Source organism: Botryllus schlosseri, chromosome 6 (assembly GCF_051294905.1).
Source record: "Botryllus schlosseri isolate E-star chromosome 6, Bs_hap1, whole genome shotgun sequence".
Classification (NCBI taxonomy): domain Eukaryota; kingdom Metazoa; phylum Chordata; class Ascidiacea; order Stolidobranchia; family Styelidae; genus Botryllus; species Botryllus schlosseri.
In genome coordinates, this window is record NC_137241.1 from 14,305,439 (window position 1) to 14,325,172 (window position 19,734).

General features: G+C 41.5%; 1 protein-coding gene across 1 annotated transcript; it reads left to right on the forward strand.

The window, feature by feature from the left end:
* The first annotated feature begins 69 nt into the window (after positions 1 to 69).
* Positions 70 to 11,045, forward strand: LOC145441073 (NADP-specific glutamate dehydrogenase-like). Its single transcript, XM_080318849.1, has 11 exons — positions 70 to 281; positions 7,311 to 7,425; positions 7,512 to 7,640; positions 7,700 to 7,771; positions 7,966 to 8,160; positions 8,230 to 8,383; positions 8,610 to 8,785; positions 8,851 to 8,948; positions 9,004 to 9,205; positions 9,280 to 9,439; positions 10,738 to 11,045. The coding sequence occupies exons 1-11, from the start codon at positions 118 to 120 to the stop codon at positions 10,827 to 10,829; spliced, it is 1,557 nt and encodes a 518-aa protein (XP_080174975.1). The 5' UTR covers positions 70 to 117; the 3' UTR covers positions 10,830 to 11,045.
* Positions 11,046 to 19,734: the final 8,689 nt, after the last annotated feature.

Consider the following 19,734-nt stretch of genomic DNA (forward strand, 5'->3'; position numbering starts at 1 on the left):
ACATATTACCTGAAGGTTTACTACCAGCCGCGCGCGCGCGTCTGATCGTAGCTTCTTCCTTCTATTCATTCTATCGTGACATCAGGTTCACCGGCGGCACGTCCACATTCGGCTGCAATGTATGCAAGAGTTGTAAATCGCTTTGTGAAATACAACCTTTCTTTCGTCGGTGCATGCCAGAAAGACGTTTCTGCCTACTATATATCACAATGTAGCTCGGGACGGAGGTTACAGCGCAATGTTTGCCGCAAGACACCAAGAATTCCCGACCAAACCAGAAGGTGATTTTGTTACTATTTTAAAAATTATTTTGGGCATTTTGCTATGATTGCGTTACTGTGGGACTCTATTGGAGTCTGATGTATGACTCGACTGATCGCAGTCGTTAAATCGTATCCATTATAACGTCGTTGATGAGAAGCATGAATTTATTGATCTTGGTCAGGTATATTGTCTTCTGAAGCCCACCATAACGCTTCGTGTAGCCTTTCCAATCGCACCTCGTACCTAGGCTGCAGAGACAACGCAAGGATGTAAGTCATAAATAAGAACATATGTAATAAGGGATTATGTAGTGTTATAGTGACAGTTTCAACAGTGGACTTTCATGGACCCCATCGACTAGAGCTACTCCGCCGACTCCCAAGGGGGCCTTGAACCCCTGGCCTAGAAGATGCAAATGAGAGGCATGCACATCGAAAATGCATACTGCACATTGAATGTAAAGTAGCAGAAGACAACAAAAGCAACAAGCGGTGAAGATAAAGTGACCAATGTCGGTATAATAGGCGAGATTGACATGTCAGATAATGGCCCGGCAATCCACATGGTTCTAGATATGTTCCTATAGGTAATCTCTATCGCTGATTCAATAGAATCTGTTTTCATTTTGACTTGAATGTGGACTGGGCAGTGGACATGCTCGAAGACTGTCTGATTGACGGCGAAATACTGTTCTCCAATAGTGATCCGGCATACTGGTTGCGCTCTTTTCAAGTTCTTATCGTACACATATGGGAAACTGGACGAAGAAGCGCGTGTGTTGTAGCCTACTCGTGCGCATTAGATTCCAAGGTGAAGAAGTTGTTGAATTTTATTGGACATTTACAGCAGTGGAACTGATGCAAAAACTTGGGAATTATTTCGAGTTAGCTCGTATCTTCTGTTAGGGGCACAGCATCTTTTCAGTTGTTGTGGTCGCACAATCACGCCATTTGGGTGCTATTGCAATGATAGGGTTAACCGCGCGGGTGTTGTAGTGTTTGCAGTGACCATCCAAAGAAAATTATTGTAAAATTGGACTGCTCCAAATCTCTCTATTTTAATCTTCTTTCGCTTTCGTTTATCTGCTAAACCATATACGTAGCATCGTTGCATCAAATGTTATATGATTGTTTTACAGCATCTGTTATGCCTTCTGTTGGTATTGATCAAACAGCTTTTTAGGACTACAGGTTTGCAGGCAATGTGTCGATCAATAAAAGAATTCCTAGAATTGGGAAAGGTCATTACATTCACCGAGAACCTTACTGGTTGCGTGATGCACTCCGGCAGCATAATTCCGTTCGTTTTCCTCAGTAATGGAAATCGATAGAGTCGATTTGAATATGAGATATAGCGCTACTCTAGCAAGAAAGCGCTACTCTAGCAAGAACATAATTTAGTTTGTCGATTTGATTTTTGTTTACTTGTTTACGTGGTTGTCTCTTCGTCAGATATCGGTTACTCTGGAGCTCGCGTTGCGGTGTCTGAGCTGCTGATACGATTTTACAAATAAAATATCCAAAAGGCATATTAGACATACTATAGTATACGAGTTCCTCCACCATGTTTGATATCTGAACAAAATTCCCCACACACAGACACACAAATACGTACGGGGAGAGGGAGAGAGAGAGAGAGTGAGAGAGAGAGAGAGAGGGAGAAAGAGAGAGTGTGGTAGAGGTCGCCAGGGGTTCCCAAACTAGGGGTCGCGACCCCAGTAGGGTCGTTTGCCTATTGTTTGGGGTCGCGGAGACGAAAAGTAAAAACCAATGACAATTACAGGAAGGCCAATTGAGTGAATGCGATCGTCGACTCATTTCTAAAGTTCAAATTAAAAAAGAAACGACCTCGTAGAAATGCGAACCCGACAAACGAGGTATAAGATCAGTCGAAGAGTGACCTACTATGACGTAAGAATGGTGTCTGTGGCCATCACTGTGAAGAATAAAGTGTCGGGACCTCATTTCAAACTTTTTCGTGAATCCCTTCATCATAGTACAACACCGCTTTAAAATCGCTTAAACGACCGAATATTATTTCGATTGCGTTCAGGACATTGCGGCCTGAACGCACACTTGTATATGGAACCGCACACCTCATTGTAGCTCCTGCAATGAACCTGAGACAGTTGAGCATTTTATCATGAGCTGTCCCTCAGATGAATTTCATAGAACGTTCCTGCGTCGTGATTGTGTTTGTTTGAACATTCCATTTCGCCTCGTGAACTTCCTTACTGATCCAAGCATTTTGAAATACGTGGTCGAATATGAGCTGAGTTGTGATCGATTTATTTGAATTGCTGCCTTAAAAATTGAGTAATATCGTGGTGCACAAGACCTAACGGTGATAGGCGTCACTCTTTTTCTTCTTCCAATAATAAACAAATAAAAGAAAAGTGTCGGGAGCACAGAAATCCATCGGACGGTAATTTCTCATTCCGTGCAAACAAGTAACCGCGGCAGTGCTATGTTAACAGTATAATACATACACACACGCTCGGTGCCGCCAAATAACTGTATTTCGCGTGACGCAGAAATTCACGTCGATTGGATATGGACAGAAATCGTTCCAAAAGTCCCATGTACGTTGCTATAGTCTTTATTGACGGAGGTTGACGAGATAATAACTGCATGGTTGGAATTACTGCACACATAGTCCAGATTCTCCCATAGGTTTGGGATAAGGTAGGTATCATTTTTTTAGTAATCAGCTAGCCAAATTGAGAGATGGGGTCATGAAACATTCTCAAATCGAAATTTGGGGTCGTGTCCGGATGTTATAAGGGAAATGTGAAAATTATTTCACTGATATAAATCAGATATTGTTGTTTTTTAAACAAAATGATTTGGTGCTTATCGCCTGACGGCCTTTTGCACAACGGTCGATAACAATATACAGGAATAATGACGAATAGCGTAAAAAAGTGGAATCACACAGATCATAACAGGCGGTTTCACAAGCACACGATGATGAGGCGGTTACACAAAAACACAAAACAAATGACAGAATAGTATGATAAACTCACAAGTTGAAAATTGCGGTTGCGCGATAACACAAATTCGACGACATAAGGAGTTATTTGAGGATCGAGGAGTAAATCGGCAATTCAAAAATTCACTTTCAATTGAGCACATTTTCCTATAAGAAATTTCCGAAGAAAAGCAGATTTTGGACAACAGATTTAAAAAGTGGTCGACGGTTTCAGGGTAGCGGCAGTAACTACAACAAGGATATTCAACTATTCCGATTCCAGCAATGTCCAGATTTCAAACGAAAAATGATGTCATCTATGAGCCGGCTAAAGAATATGATATTTAGGCCTCTTCTAATTGTTTTTCACATAGAAATTTAGGCACGGTGACATTGCATATTATGATTTTATGCACGGCAATACCATCGCAAGATTATTGATCCGAAAAATATTTCATGACGTTATCAGTTTCCAATCACGCCTCCAATTAGTTTCCAATGACACCTCGACACTTGACTCGATCTCGACACGATCTACCATTGTATGCGTGTGTTTGGGCAAGGGCAAAGACATCATCAATTTTTTTCTAGGCCAAATCGTCGAAATTAATGTTTGACTTTTAGTTTTCTAAAATTCTCTATTCTATTCAATTTATTACTAACAACTTCATCATTTAAATATCACACAAGACTGTGATGCAATGAAGATATAGGAAAGTATTGAAACGACTTGGAGCACACTGAATGAAACTAAAAGAAGTTGGTATAAAAGGACAGGTGACAAAAAAGGTATAGGTATAATAAATATTTAGGCATAAAAAGAAAACTGCTGCAGGCTTTAAAACGACAGTGTGAAAGTATCTAATGTTGTAGTGAGCGTTGCAAGCCACACACGCATAAACATAGCTATCTAATGTATAAATATATGGTCACAAATAGAACACCCCTTGCTAGCCATTGTGGCGTTGGCCAATCAAATACAACCGTAGTACGCGTTGTGCAAACAGTATGTGTGATTTTCAGAAGATTGCTGAGTAGAGATATATGCCATATAAAAAAGATACGTGAAAGTTTACACTATATATAATCATTTTGACAGTGGCGTCCAACCTTTTTGGCAGCGGGCAACGCGCGGCGTAGGCTATGTATGATTGCGCGGTCGAATTGAGGAAGTTGCCAGATTGCAATGAGACCATGATAAGGACCGGGCAAAAGTGGTGAATGTTATTAGTCATCTGGTAATTAGAAGTCCAAATTTAGCGCCTGTAACCCGGATTATATCGTATATTATAGAGAGAAAGTCAGCAAATGCCAATGACTTTTTCGAAATGCAAGTTCGCCATAACTTATGTACGGGATTAATTTGGTAATGTAGGTTTTTTTAAAAATTTGCCGCGTGCGTCACTCATAGCATTCTCGCAGATCGGATTGTAGGTACAACACTGTAAGCACTTCAGCAATTTCGCGCTGTTGCTGTGGACAATATGACTAGCAGTTGAATAGTTGAGTAGGCAATAGCAGCGGTTCCGAAACAGGGCGCCGCGAAGACTATAGTGGCTCTCCCGTCTTGCATATTAGGAATGCAAACGCACCAAATTCACCTAATAGCGAGCCAATATAAATTTCAAAAATCAAGTCAGCTCTTTACCCGTTCGGTTTCAATTTTAGTGAGCAATATAGTCAGAGGTGGCCTGTAACCAAGTATAGGCTACTTATACTTTTTCGAAGTACACAAGTAATTTTCCTCTACTTGCAATACTTACTCAAGTAAATCTAATTTTCCGCTATATACTTCTACTCCTACATTACTCCACATTATGTGACTTTACCTTTCGCTATTTACATTTTGTCAAGTAGAAATATTTGGTATTCCAAATAAAGGAGAGGGAGATTGAAAAATATAAATTCCACGCAGGGATATATAGAACTAAATATGATTCTGCGAAAGCATCGGTCAATATAAATTATCTAGCGGCTGAGAGGTTCATATGTGCGCATTTTCAATCCGCATAGTCGCCCATATGACAGTTTCATCACAGTAAATGGATCTCAACAAAACGTTTGGGCTTATACGATCAACCATATTACCAGTTGACTTCCTAATCGCGCAAAGCGTAGGGCGCCATACCGTCTCATTGCCTGAGAGAGCCCCTGGGGTAAAAGGCATAGAAACACCGTTCTATAGCAAAATTTTTGATGATATAGGAGAGAGTATTTGCGACTACTTTTCAAAACTACTTAATTACTTGAGTAGTTTTCAAAGACGGCAAATTCTACTTCTGCTTGAAGTAGTTAGAGACTGCTTGGAGAGGCACTACTTCTACTCGTACTTGAGTATAATTCTGCGTGGCTACTTATAATTCGACTTGTGTAGCTTTCTTAAGTACTTTGACCTTCTCCAAATATAGTACAATGAAAATACCGATGACTAGAGCAAATAGACATCTCACTTCGTAGAATCGATGCTCACCTATATACCGCAGAATCTATGACAAACTAACCAAAATTGAAGTCACGGAAAACTGGTTAACGAACGATGGGTGCATGTCTCACATTTGCAAAAGATTTCTCTGAAGACGAGTACAAGTATAGGCCTACTGCGGAAGATAAACCATATTGTCCGAAACGCAAATGCCCTTCGTGCAGATCATTATCTGTCTTAAGATCTCACGCAGAGTACCAGATGTACTACAATCCAAACTTACTCGCTTCGTAGGGAGGATCAAAACTAGTTCTCAATGTCAACGTGTGTAGGTTATGAATGTGAAGCTCTCCGTGTTCTGGTACAGTTTGTAGCATCACACTTGTGCCTCGCATTTTTTCCAGCGGTAACCGTAATCAAGTGGAATTACAGCAATAAATTGACATCCCGAGATGCGTATTGCAACACCAAATATTCTGCTGTGATTTGATGCAAGCTTGTAAAATACACAAGCACATTTATAGTTCAGTATTGTACATTTTGAGCAGTCAGGATTCTGAAATACCAATTTGAATGTGGTCGCCTGTGATTTTGAATCATGGCGGCGCTAGTGTTCAATGTGTTCATAAATTTTCAGAGTGCGCCGTCAACAAAAGTAGTTAGATAACCGGCTACGTGAGCTCTATCATTATTAAAATAGTCTTACTATGACGCGTTGTTATAACTTGAGTCTTATCAGTTCTGGTGGACGTATCCGCATGTTAGATATGTTGCAAACAATATCAATGTTCCCAGAAGTCGTTTGTATCAAGTTGCCGCCCTGCAATACGACTGCAGGCACGGCGATACAGCGTGGTAGCGGAGAAAGTATCTAGCCGATACTCGAGTGAACTTTGGACTCGGCTCCGTTGCGATGTCGCACTCTTGTCGCAGGTGCGGCAATCAGTGTGTAGTACGCGGGAATATATCGGTACGAAGCAATGTGCTTCCTCAAATACAGCAGACATGATGATTTGTGTAAAATTTGGGTTACGTGCTTCACGCGAGGCAAAATCTGGGAAATTTACTTTGTACCTATTTTAAATGTGACGGACCCATTTCAAAGCTTTCTGGCCAAATAGATAAACTGATTATCTTCGCATTGGTGTGTTAAAATGAGCATTAACATTGTTACTATATTTCATCATCATACCTGATTATAAAAATAGTTGGGTCTTGTGATTTTGAATTTAGATTAAAAACGGGGTGCAGTGTTGTCTCTATTTATCCGAAATAAAATTCCGTGTTAGCATATTACTCGCAATAGATATGTTAGTAAATTGAGTATTCGGTATTCAAGTTACACGCTAGTCTAGTCAGCAACGCTATTCCTGTATATTCATACGAAGAAAATACTGAGTTTACTAGATATTGTGAATATGCGAATTGTGACTCACAATGATGAGTGATAAAATACTTCGCTCTGTCTTTTCTCGCTACTTGCGTAATTCCAATTCTCTCATTTCCCGGGGATTGATCCGATTCACTTAATCACGCCGACTCGGCGATTCACTTCTCGTGATACTAGCGTGATACGGCAGTCTCTTCGACGTGCCCGGCGTAGCAAGGTTTCGATTGATATTCCACTAGCGTGCTTATAATTCTGTATTTGTAGATTTGTAGCTCAGTTCCCTGCTGAATCGCACGCTCAACGTTTCATGATGGCAACCATTGAGAAAATTTACGAGAAAGTCAAAAGCCGCGATCCAAATCAAATCGAATTTCTGCAGGTAAAATATGATTTCGCGGAGCCAATGCACACGTCGGTATAATGTAGGTTAGTGTATTGGTCATCCGACACGGGTTACTTTGACAGGCTGTGGACGAAGTACTGCAATCGTTGAGGCCACTGTTTGAGCGCTACCCCAAGTATTTGCAAGTCCTTCCTGCGGTCTGCGAGCCTGAGCGTGCGATACAATTTCGGGTACCGTGGCAGGATGACAAGGTAAGTGACCGAGTGACTTGAAAGTTATGTTTGAATGTTACGAAAAATTGCTATCCTAGGGAGAAATGCAGGTCAACCGTGGTTTCAGAGTACAATTCAATCAAGCGATCGGACCATACAAAGGTGGACTGGTACGCAATTACTTCCTGTTTTGTGGCAATCTTGAGCAATTTGACGAGGCATTCATCTGCATTGTGCATGTAACAGTTCAACTGTAATTTGTTCGATTTGTCCCGAGTAGCGTGTGATTGGTGTTTGCTGATGTTTCAAGGCATAGTCCATATAGCAATCACCCAGTTGCGATAATGTCGTTTACGTTTTGCAGCGCTTCCATCCTTCTGTCAACCTGTCGATCGTTAAATTTCTCGGATTCGAGCAGATATTCAAAAACTCCCTCACCACACTCCCAATGGGCGGCGGTAAAGGCGGTTCCGACTTTGACCCGAAGGGAAAATCCGACGGGGAAGTACTACGATTTTGTCAGAGCTTTATGACAGAACTGTACAGACACATCGGGCCGGTGAGATCTTATTGTCGCTGGTCGCAAATCAACCGCACGCGCACATGTTAAATGCGTGTTTGAATATAGGACTGTGATGTGCCTGCTGGGGACATTGGAGTTGGAGGAAGAGAGATTGGCTTCATGTTCGGACAATACAAACGAATTACTCATGATCACGTCGGCGTGCTGACTGGGAAAGGCTGGGGTTGGGGCGGTTCGCTCATCAGACCCGAAGCCACCGGTATAATCCAATATTTGATCATATTGACGTGTAGCTATACTTGTCTGCTTGACAAAGCGGAAAAAACATTGCGTTCCCGTACTTCGAATGGTCATGGGATTAACTCCGGCGATTAAACTGCAATCTGCTCTAGAGCGATGTGATCGATTGCCTACGCACTTTGCGTTTCGAATGTCGATGCCTGCTGGATGAAGCCGATGATTGTTACTCGGTAATTATATCTCAGGTTACGGGTGCGTGTATGCTCTGAAATACGCGGCGGACGAAGAGGGCGATACCTTGAAGGGCAAGAAAGTCACTATATCCGGATCCGGAAATGTCGCTCAATTTGCGGCCGAGAAGTGTTTGCACTACGGCGCGATAGTGCTGACTCTCAGTGATTCCAACGGCACGATTTATGAGGTATCAACAACTCTATCCAGGCTTGTTTATAGTATTTGACATTGATAGCATTTCTTTCAACACAGCCCAGCGGATTCGATGCTGCCAAATTAGCAAAGGTAGTAGCCATCAAGGAAGCCCATGGCCGATGCAAGGACTACCTCAAAGAATCCACTACCGCCCAGTATGTCCTCGTCAGTCCGCAGTTAGACTATGCCAGTAAGCATTCGAATTTTCAGATACTTCGAAGGAAAGCGGCCGTGGCACGTGCCGTGCGATGTCGCGTTGCCAAGCGCCACTCAAAATGAAATCGAAAAGGCAGACGCCGAATCGCTAGTCAAGAACGGATGCAAGTATGTTTTCGAAGGCGCTAACATGCCATCAACAAACGACGCTATTGAAATCTTCAAATCACACAAAGTCGTGTATTTTCCCGCCAAAGTAAGTCTATACTGTATGTGCTGGGTAAACATAGCGCTGCATGTCATGTTACTATTCGCGTTGCCTTGATCTAGGCCGCGAACGCCGGCGGGGTGGCGGTCTCCGGCCTCGAAATGGCGCAGAATTCCGCCAGAGTTTCCTGGACCAGAGAGGAGGTCGACCAGAAACTGCAAGGGATCATGAAAAATATATTCGAAACCTGCAGAGACACTGCGAAAGACTTGGGAAAACCAGGTGAATATAATGTTCGCGGTCGTTCCGAAAATATACTCTCGTTCACTTCGCGTGACTGGAAGCGGAGAAACTATATTATAGTCGCCGTGTTTGTTTCCCCGGCTTTCATTTGATCAGTATGACCTTATCGATCAAGCGCAGATCAATTATTAGTAATTTGAGAGTTGTGATTAAAAGCTGTCGAATAGGCCATGTCGTTTCTGTATGTACTCTGCTGACCTTATTGCGGGGAAATGTGCAAATATTGCGCAGAGTGCAAAATGAGTGACCTATATCATGCCTTTTTGTTACCGGCAGCGTTTGCAGCAACAGTGCTAATCAATCAATCCTCGTATTGGTTAACTTCTCGGTGCAAATTACCAACGCATTGTTGTTTATTTTGAGGAATAAATAGAATCAGAACATGTTACATTTAGTGCTACGTTATCGACGCGTTCCGAATTAGAATTTCTAGATATCGGGAACATTTCGCACCGTTTCGACACTTGACCTACTGGGCATTGCTTCAAGTGGATCCACGTTATATCACGCGTTCAACTCGTGCCAGTATATGCCAGCAATAAGCGCAATTTTTTGTATGGTGATGAGCACTTGAGCACGCAGAAGTTCATTCAGCATTTTTCGCCGATTTAAAGGTTGCAGCTTTCGACGTCGCCTGTGAAAATTCTTCGATCCCGTTAAAGTGGCACAGTGCCTCTTCAATTTCGACACGATGCGAGCTGCTGCATAGTGCATACAATACCTAGTTCGAAACATTTTGTGGAAAATAATCTGAGCTAGCGCGACGGGAGTATTTTAACGCGGAATTGCCGATCTCAACGTACGCGCAATTCAGTTTGCAGGGATTCTAATAAACCACTGCATGCATGGAAACACGTCGCAAACATGCCGGCATATATTCGCGCTTAGCACGCCGAAAATTTTCGTGACTTGGCAGATTTTGTCTACTGTTGATTTGCAATGAGAACTCTGGGATATATAAAGAACTACTGTTCTACTCCATAATCAATAATCCTGTGTTCCTACTACACCATCCACAGCGACACCATATTTCTTCAGCGCCCCGATCGCCCCCCGAGTGTTTCCGAGCCATACCACATCCAAATCGCCCCCGGGGGCGCTGGAACTCAATTTCAGAACCACTGATACAGTATCGTTTTGAGCGGATGAAAATAACTACCGGTATTATTGGATTGTAATTAGAGTAGGTTTGTCATATCATTTATGTGAACTATGCAAGGTAGTAGGGGGGTAATTTGGCTTCAACATTCTTTACAACAACCTTCCCTTCTCTTCAGGCGACTATCAACTTGGAGCTAACGCCGCCGGATTCAAGAAAGTTGCGGATGCGATGTTCGCCCAAGGTCAAGTTTTCAAACCGGACTTATAGTCCATTCGCTCCTGTTGGCCGATGACGGTGAATTGAAGGGGGATAGACTTTTGAGATTACATGGAGACGTGCAAACTGTAGGCTTACACCCGTCGTAAACCGTAGCATCCGTTCGTCTCGTGTTTGCGGAATGTATATGTGCATTAGTTCAATTTTCACAAAATGCAACCAATTTTCACAAAATGCAATATTACCAAGCGTGAATGAGACTCTAAATTAGAGTGGTGTTGTATAGACGAGGCAGCAAGGAAGGCTTCGGCTAGCCCACTAACCAAGCGCTTGAGACATTTAGGACGATCATATGCCCATTGCCAGCCATAAAAAACGTGCTGGGCTTTCGGTTGAACAAAATGAACATTATTTACGCGTGTTTCTCCCCGATACTCGTTCAAGCACGCTCTACTCACGAACTGTGTGAAATGGATGTTTGTAAGTGTGTGTTCTAAATTGCTCACATTTTACGCTAGTATTTGTTAGGGGCCGACATTAGAGAAAGTAAAGTTGGTAAAAAGCGAAGTTGTTGCTCTAGCTCACTTCAGTGTTTACGGCGCGAAGGTAAAGTCCGACCCGCGACGCGATTCTGACCAGCCCGCGAAAAGACGCTTGGAATCCAGAACACAAAACCTGCTTTTGAACGTAATGAATGGATTGAAGCCATAGACCAGTGGTTCCCAACCCCTTCTCTTCATTCCCCTTTCTTTACCAAAATCAGTTTCAGTTTAGTAATATTTTCATCAGTTAAAAGCACCACAAAAACTGCGATACCATTTCTAAACTAACATGTTTAAAACAAGGCCCTTATTCAAAACAAGTTTTTTATTGTTTTTTATGTTTTTTTCAAGCCATGACGTTACGGTTATTCAATTGTGACGTCGTAGTCGATTGACATTGACAATTGAAAATATAGTGTCAAAATAGCTCTTTTGACGAAATATATGCACTATTGCTGTTGAACCGACTATTTTGAGGGTTGCAACCATCCCATATCGATATACGTCGTCTATATCGGGTGGTAATTGTCCGTAAGCTCATAAGACATGTTATTTGTAAAGTATTTACACAATTATGGCATAATTTTCCCACTTAAAAAGAAACAGTTTTTTTTTTAAAAAGGCCTTTTTTAAAACACAGTTTAAAACATGTTTTAAACAAAGTTTTTAAACACCGTTTGTTTTAAATGCGACCCTAGATACAATGAAAAGATAGGAAGGTTCCGAAACGACTTGGAATATAGTCTTTGAGATCGGACACCCACCTTGGCCTAGGCGAACTAGAGAAGAGGCATGCACACTGAATGAAAAGAAAAGCCGACTATATATCAAGCGACAAAATGAGGTGGCATGTGGCGGAAGGCGACATCGATATGTTAGGCCGTGGTTCGGTGATCCTGACGGCTAGCTAGTATTCATTTAGAAGAGATTGCTTGTATTTCAACTTAAATGTGGACATGCTCAACGACTGTCTGATGGTCGGCGAGGTGCTATGTTCCACAATTGCGATCCGGCATACTTGATAAAGCAATGCGTTTTCTTGTATCCGTCCTGATCATATATGGTATTTGTTCTTCGTGGACGCGCGTGTGCCGTAGGCCTACCTGTGCGCTTTTGACTCCGAGGTGAAGTAGTTGAAATTTGAGGGACAGTGACCGCAATGGAACTGATACATAAACTTGACAATTTCTAGCTTCCTCGTGTCTTCCATGCTTGGAACACCAAATCTTTTGAGTAGCGATTTATCAGTTGCATATCCGGGCCCCGAGGCCTCTTGTCCGAATCTTAATTTCCCACAACCTAAAATCTCTTTATCCAACCCTTGAAAATGCTTCCTCCAATAAAATTGGGTAAGACTTATAGGCAGGGTTGCCATACCGTCCTTATTTCTAAGATTTGTCCTTATTTTGAGATGCCGGGTCTTAAAAAGCTCAACTGTCCTTATTTTTAAGAAATGTCCTTATTTTCGACTCGCGTCCTTATTTTGTCTTATTTTCAACAACTACAGAACTTCGATGGGTTTTTGCCTGGTATCCGTGTCGCATAATATTCTAAAATTACGCATTTGCATCGTGATTGTATGACACCATAAATGATAGGAACTCCCGTGTTGTACTGTACATGTATATTGTACAATGTACTTGTACATACATACCACAGAATTTGCCTTATAAGTGGCGAGATACCTATAGGGCTGCAGTGAGTGGTACAGTAGTTTCGGCTGTACCAAGAATCGCAGCGGACGTCATTTGAGCAGTAAACAGCAGTGCCAGGTTTCTGCTGTTTAGTCTACGGCAAAATAAGCTGTGGGCAAGGCAGCATTTATTGTGTTGTGAAAATGGGAGCATTGCAGTCGACATTGGGTTAAAAAGTAGTAAAGCCATAAATGACTGATAGAAATTAATTCAAATTATATTGCACATACAGTTTTAGCTACTAATAATGCTAAATCTGATTAGTTATAATGATCCAACGCAAAAACGTTATTCGTGACGATTATGAGGGAGAATTGAAAGGTATCAAACGAGTTTTTTGCTCATTGCAATATCTGCGATTGTGACATTAACCCGGAAGCCATATGAAATACCGATATTTCAAATAACAACAGAGCATGTACAAATACGCTTTTATAATGCTAATGTAATTTTTCGACTGTCCTTATTTTTAGGTCCTTGTCGATGGCAACCCTGCTTATAGGTTATTTAATGAGGACTCTCGATTGGTGCAAGTTACGTCGCCCAGGAATTGATAGCGACCACCCGTGTAGAGAAAACCAATGATTGTGGCAGTTGCTCATAATTTTTACGACGTAACGCGAGTTCAAGGTCAAGTTGACTATGTTTACATTTTCTTTCAACTTCAGCCATTACCCTCCGTTTTATCTAGTTTTCAGTTCACAGGAGTGACACGCCGGATGTCACGGACAAACTATTTGCTTATTTGAGTGAGCCCAATATCCCTGGGACGTCTGACAATAGACATAAACAATAATTGCCTTTTACTACAACATACCAATAACCCCTTAAATTTTATGAAATTTAATTGCACGTCATGCGGCTCCTGCTTGACGTGTTCCTGACCCAAATATGGGTTACCCAGATTCCCAGAATATAAAATGAGTTTTTGTGAACAATACGCGCCATAATACTAGCGCCATAATAATGTGCGACAGGGGACGGCAACCCCCCGGTACGCGAACCATTTGTGGCATGCCAGATGATTTTACATGGCACGCCAAATGTTTTGATGCACACAACCTATTATAACCATGTTTTTTCAAAAAGCGAAACAGAAGTTTTTAAAATGTACAAAGAATTATTTCGTTAATCAACATAAAATAGAGTCTTTTGATTTTATTTACCTTGAAAAATTTACTGGATTTACTGGAAGGTGATTTCTGGATTATAATGGGGAACCCAGATACATACCGAAATTTTTTAAAAAAAATATGCGTAATGTACCGAAATGAGTCCAACCGTATTAGTATCGAATGTGACCATGGAACGACAACTCCGGTTCTCCCATTATTAGGTCACTATTGACTCCTTCTAGCTGTTTGTTCAATCGCAACAATTTGCCGTAGGTTATGCCATCCAGTGTTGGGATCAAGTCACTACCTTCGAGTCACGAGTCATCTCGAGTCATTGCACATTTTGACTCGAATAAAGTCAAGACAATCGATTTTCAAAGGTGGCTCGAGTTAAGTCAAGTCACTCCATTTTTGTAGGTGACTCGAGTCAAGTCAAGTCAAGATAAGTCAAGTCGAGTCGAATCGATTCGAGTCGAGTCAAGTCACGAGTCAAGTCACGAGTCAAGTCACGAGTCAAGTCACGAGTCAAGTCACGAGTCAAGTCACGAGTCAAGTCACGAGTCAAGTCACGAGTCAAGTCACGAGTCAAGTCACGAGTCAAGTCACGAGTCAAGTCACGAGTCAAGTCACGAGTCAAGTCACGAGTCAAGTCACAATTCAAGTCACATCGAATTTTCGAAGTATGAGTGATGATTCGAAGTCATTTCATTTTGCTAGCTGTGTGAAAGACATCTTAATTAGCCATTTATCTTGAATCAAATAACGCTCACGAACACGTAGAACTGCTAATAAAATACGTGAGTAGCTGTTGTGGCGGACTGCTAGTCCTTTTAACGCAAGTCACAATACATATCTAAATACACATCTAATATATTAGCATACTATGGATTAGTGGTGCACAAAAGGATATGTGCAGGTGCACCAACAGAGTGTTAAAAGAACGAAACAATTCAAATATAATTTGCCCACAAAACGAGGCCCAACCTTGGAAAGTGACGTAATAATGTTTGTTCGAAACGCAACAGAGTGATTCCAATTGCTTAATTTCAAATAAACATATAAACATTGAGGATAGGATTGTCATTTCAGAAGCATGTAGTTTCAATTTCGAACCCCACCTCCCCTGCGTACGCCACTGAACACGACGTACCACCACAACAGTCCAAATTCGACTACTGATCGAGACTAAATACCCGCAACTCACGATGGCCAATACCGACGTATAATAACAAATCTAATGTAAGCCTATGAGTTGAGCGTGTCTCTTGAACTCCGCGGAACCCCGAAACTGACTCGCTGAACTCTTAGTGTTCCGCGGAGCACCGGTTAACAAGCGCTGGGATAGAGCATAGGCCTATATACATTTATATTTGGCCTACTCGTCATGTTATCAACAATTGATACATGCTTGAATTGTATCTATGGATGTGTAGGTGGGCGTGTTTTGCTTCGTATTGATTTGTTTCCGTAATCTGAGGTTTCATATTCTATTGTCTATTTTGGCTTATAATTAAGACTGGGGCAATACAGTAACCTACACGCAGTGTGTTCCGGATCAACGGAACGCCCTTTTGCACGTATAGTTAACTCGACATTTGCTACTAGTTTTAAAATCAATAATAATTCAATCGGTGCTCCAATCATCTTCCAAAATGCAATGACTTGAATCATTCCTCGCAGTTCGATAATTCGATTCACTTGCCTTGACTTGACCATACTCAATTCACCTCTGAAAACCGAGTGACTTGATTTACTCGAGTCAAAATATGCAATGACTCGAAATGACTTGTGACTCGAAGGTAGTGATTTGTTTCCAATACTGCTGATACCTGATAGCGGACTATTTCAGAATATGGTTACTACTAAAGATCAGTACCTTCGCAAACGCCGCCCGCAGGTTGTAAAACTCTGTTTAATGCGACAAGTTTCTCATGCAGCCTTGTGCTGTACACCCTTTCGTACTGGTGCACCCCGTAACGTGCACACCGTCACTATCACTGGAATGCGATCGACTGAATCCAATGCTCAGCGCTAGCTACGCATGCTAATACCGGGGTCAATTCCGCGAAGTTTATCTGGGCTCTTTTTCCCCCGTGTCATGTTTTTACGGCGACTAAAAAAACACAGAAGAAGTACCGATGTAGAACGTACTATAAAAAGAGAATCGAATGAAGACAGCAAGAAAGAGCGTCTAGACTCTAGACTCTAGAGCAGTGGTTCTCAACCTTTTCCCCCTTGCGGACCGGTAAAATTAAAAAAAAATATTTGTCAGACCGGTGGATTTTTGAAAATTGAAATCAACCCAAAATGTAAAGTATATGGTGCTAGAGAGTGACATTAAGAGGGTTTTGATTGGAATTAATTATTTTCATGATGGTATCCACGTGATTTTATGGTACTGAGTCTGATGAATCGAGGTAACATTACCTTGCCCAGATAAACGTGCTACCGCCGAGAGTCGTGTACAGTCCTTTGTTCCAGAAGCTGTGGATTTAACCGACCACTCCAACTCGAATAATATTCTTCTCCTCCTTGGCAATATCGAGAGAAGAAGCGTTTCGGAGTCGAACCAAGCAGCTTGTCGTGCTAACTTGCCCATTACCCACTACCCCCACATGTAGGCTACTCTGGCTACTAATACAATGCACCGCACGAAAACACCTGACAGAAGCTATAGGTCTAAGTGGCAACCCACACAATCAGGGCTGAAAAGCACTTCGTCAGCCCACCCCCAAAAAATAACGCTGGTCTTGCCCCCCCTGCAAAACTAGTGCCACTGAGAATCTGGAGTGCAGTGCATCGTGTCAGTAACAAATTTAACCATACACGTTCGGTGCGTGACAATTCAGGGGTACGACTGTTTCAAGCTAACAAGAATAAATGCACAGAAGATATGATTACATACGGGAAAGCGCGCATTCAATAACTAATTCCTCTCTATTATATCCAACACCATGGGGTTCGGGCATCGAATTGACTAGCTTGCCTCGCGAAAATTGTTCGTGGACTATAACGGCGTTCTGGGATGCGTTTCTCTATTTAGGATAACAGATCCTTACAGCACACACGATCATACGCAGGATTTAATTCCAATTCACATGCACCCACAATAACACACTGTTGAATTTCGCCTTATGATTAAAAAGCTATCACCTAAGGACGGGCATTTGCTCGTCTAATTCAAAGAGGAGACTGCCTGTTATATCTCTGCGTGCTCACCTCCAAATCGACATGTGCAAGTGCAACAAGGTCACGTTTATCCTTTGGCGTCGCTGCATTTAATTCAGTGTTGCTTAAACTTTCTCCCATCGCGCACCACTAATTTGTTTTTTTACCACTGTGGTACGCGTATCACACTTTGAGAAGGCTACTTAATGGCTAAATACTCATTAGTGAATTTGCTCAGCTCACATAAGCATTAGTCCCATTTTGTGAAATACATAGTGATCAATATTTTTCGAACCGCTCTCTTGGCCACCGATGTTGTGCTGATGACGAAATCCCGGATATGACGAATAAACACGTTCCAGAATATAGTAAAGTAATGCACGGCATATCTCGAATACCCAGATTTAGTGCGCTGTATGTGAACAATTTGAACATTCTTAGTTTTAAAAAGGTGGCGCCAACGAGGCAACAATTCTTAATTTTTAGAACGATTAGCGTACAACTTTGTGAATTCAGTCAAAAGTATTAGCATGGCATGTCAGAGTCGGAGCTACTTGTCAAACAACCGGCTCCAGCTCTGGCTCCGGCTCCGTACTCCAAAGCCCTGGCTGCAACTGGTCGTTTCGGCTTCCTCCTATTTGTTCGTTACGTCGAATTGTGCCATGCTTGTATCGCATTGCACGTTGTAGGGGAGATGTGGTACCGATGGATCACTGGGACCGAAAATACTTTGAAAATTCTCTATGATAATTCCATGATTACACTCCGTGAACTTATCTACAATTGCATGCTGGCAAAATCTTTCCTCACATACAAAAAAATTCGACGTGCGCGAGCTATGGGGTCTCTCACAGATGTTTTTTGTTTTGGGGGGTGTAAACTAAATTTAGATCGACATATACATTTTTCTTTGTAACCTTCAACACGAACAAACCAGCACTCATTTTTATTGTGAAGTGTAGGGCTTGTATCAGGCTATATAATGGCACCTATCATTTTTTTCAGTACTTTTCTTGAGTGGACTTTTTTCGATTTATGTATAAAATGCGTAGGGTGGGGACCGATGATACAATAGCTAAATCAAGCAAAATAATCAAGCATACTAATCATGAAACAAATGAAACATGTCTACGTACAGAAAATCTTTATGTAATAATTGCATATGATGTTTTATCGCTATAACGAGGTATTTGGAAGTCACACTGTCGATTTTCGGGCAATATGTATGTACCCTCAAATTTATAAGTCCGAGCCTAAATCGAAACGTGACTTTATGACAACATTTGAGTTAATATTTATTCTATTTTTTGACAGTTGCGACCAAACATTCTTCTTTGGCTTGCTGTAGCTTAGATTATAATACTGAGCAAGAAAAGTAGTCACATCTGAGTTTTTTAGGGTATATGTGTCATAGGTCCCCGGGTCCTGTGCCATTGGACCCCCCGGGTGGGGACCGATGACACGTTCGAGCAACAAATTTTGAATGTCCATAAATATTTTTTGAAAAGACGGATATTCATGTATATGTGCGCGATAGGTAGAGCTTGTATCAAAGTGCTGAGCCAGCAAAAGATCTGCTGTTTTCGGCTGAACATTTCGGGGCCAGCGATCATTTTCCAATTTTTGATCCATCGGTACCACATCTCCCCTATGCCTTGATAATAGTACATTGAGCGTAAGCGCTCTCTTCGCCCCGAATATTCGAACTTACATGCGGGTGACGTCATATTTTGTGATACGATTGTTGATATATACAATGTTCTTTATATAATTCCATAGTATATTGAATTATTCATATATGAAATGAACCCGAATATTTTCAGCTGACACTCGTCAGGGGTAATCGTCAGCAACTAGAATTCAGATGAACATCGTATATCAACAATGGTATCCCAAAATATGACGTCACCAGAATGAAATGTCGAATACGAGAGCGTTCAATGTACTATTTTTAGATGGTACACAAACTCTTTTTTTGACACAGCCTTGGCTGGTGTACTTTGATAAAAGTCGACTCCAAGTTACACAAATGAAAGTGTGAACGGTAGGGGTCTTCAAAAATGACTTTTTTTTCTCAAATCGTACTGGCTACTTGATAAAATTGTTAGGTTACCTAATTTAAGCCTACACACCAAATTTGGTTCAATTCCAACCAGTAGCCATATTGCTACAGGAGAAGAAAGTTTCTGTTTATTATATAAAAATAAACAACAAAAAAATTTGGATTTGAATAAAATAGTATTTACGGTGGGCACTATAATAAATAATTAAAGAATTGGTCACCGTAAATACTATTTTATTCATAATCCAAATTTTTCGACGGCAATAACTCCGCTTCCACTGGTTGGAATCGAACCAAATTTGGTGAACATCGTTTCTATAGACAACCTAACACTTTTCTCTCCCGCTATGAAACACCTTCAAAATCTATACAGAG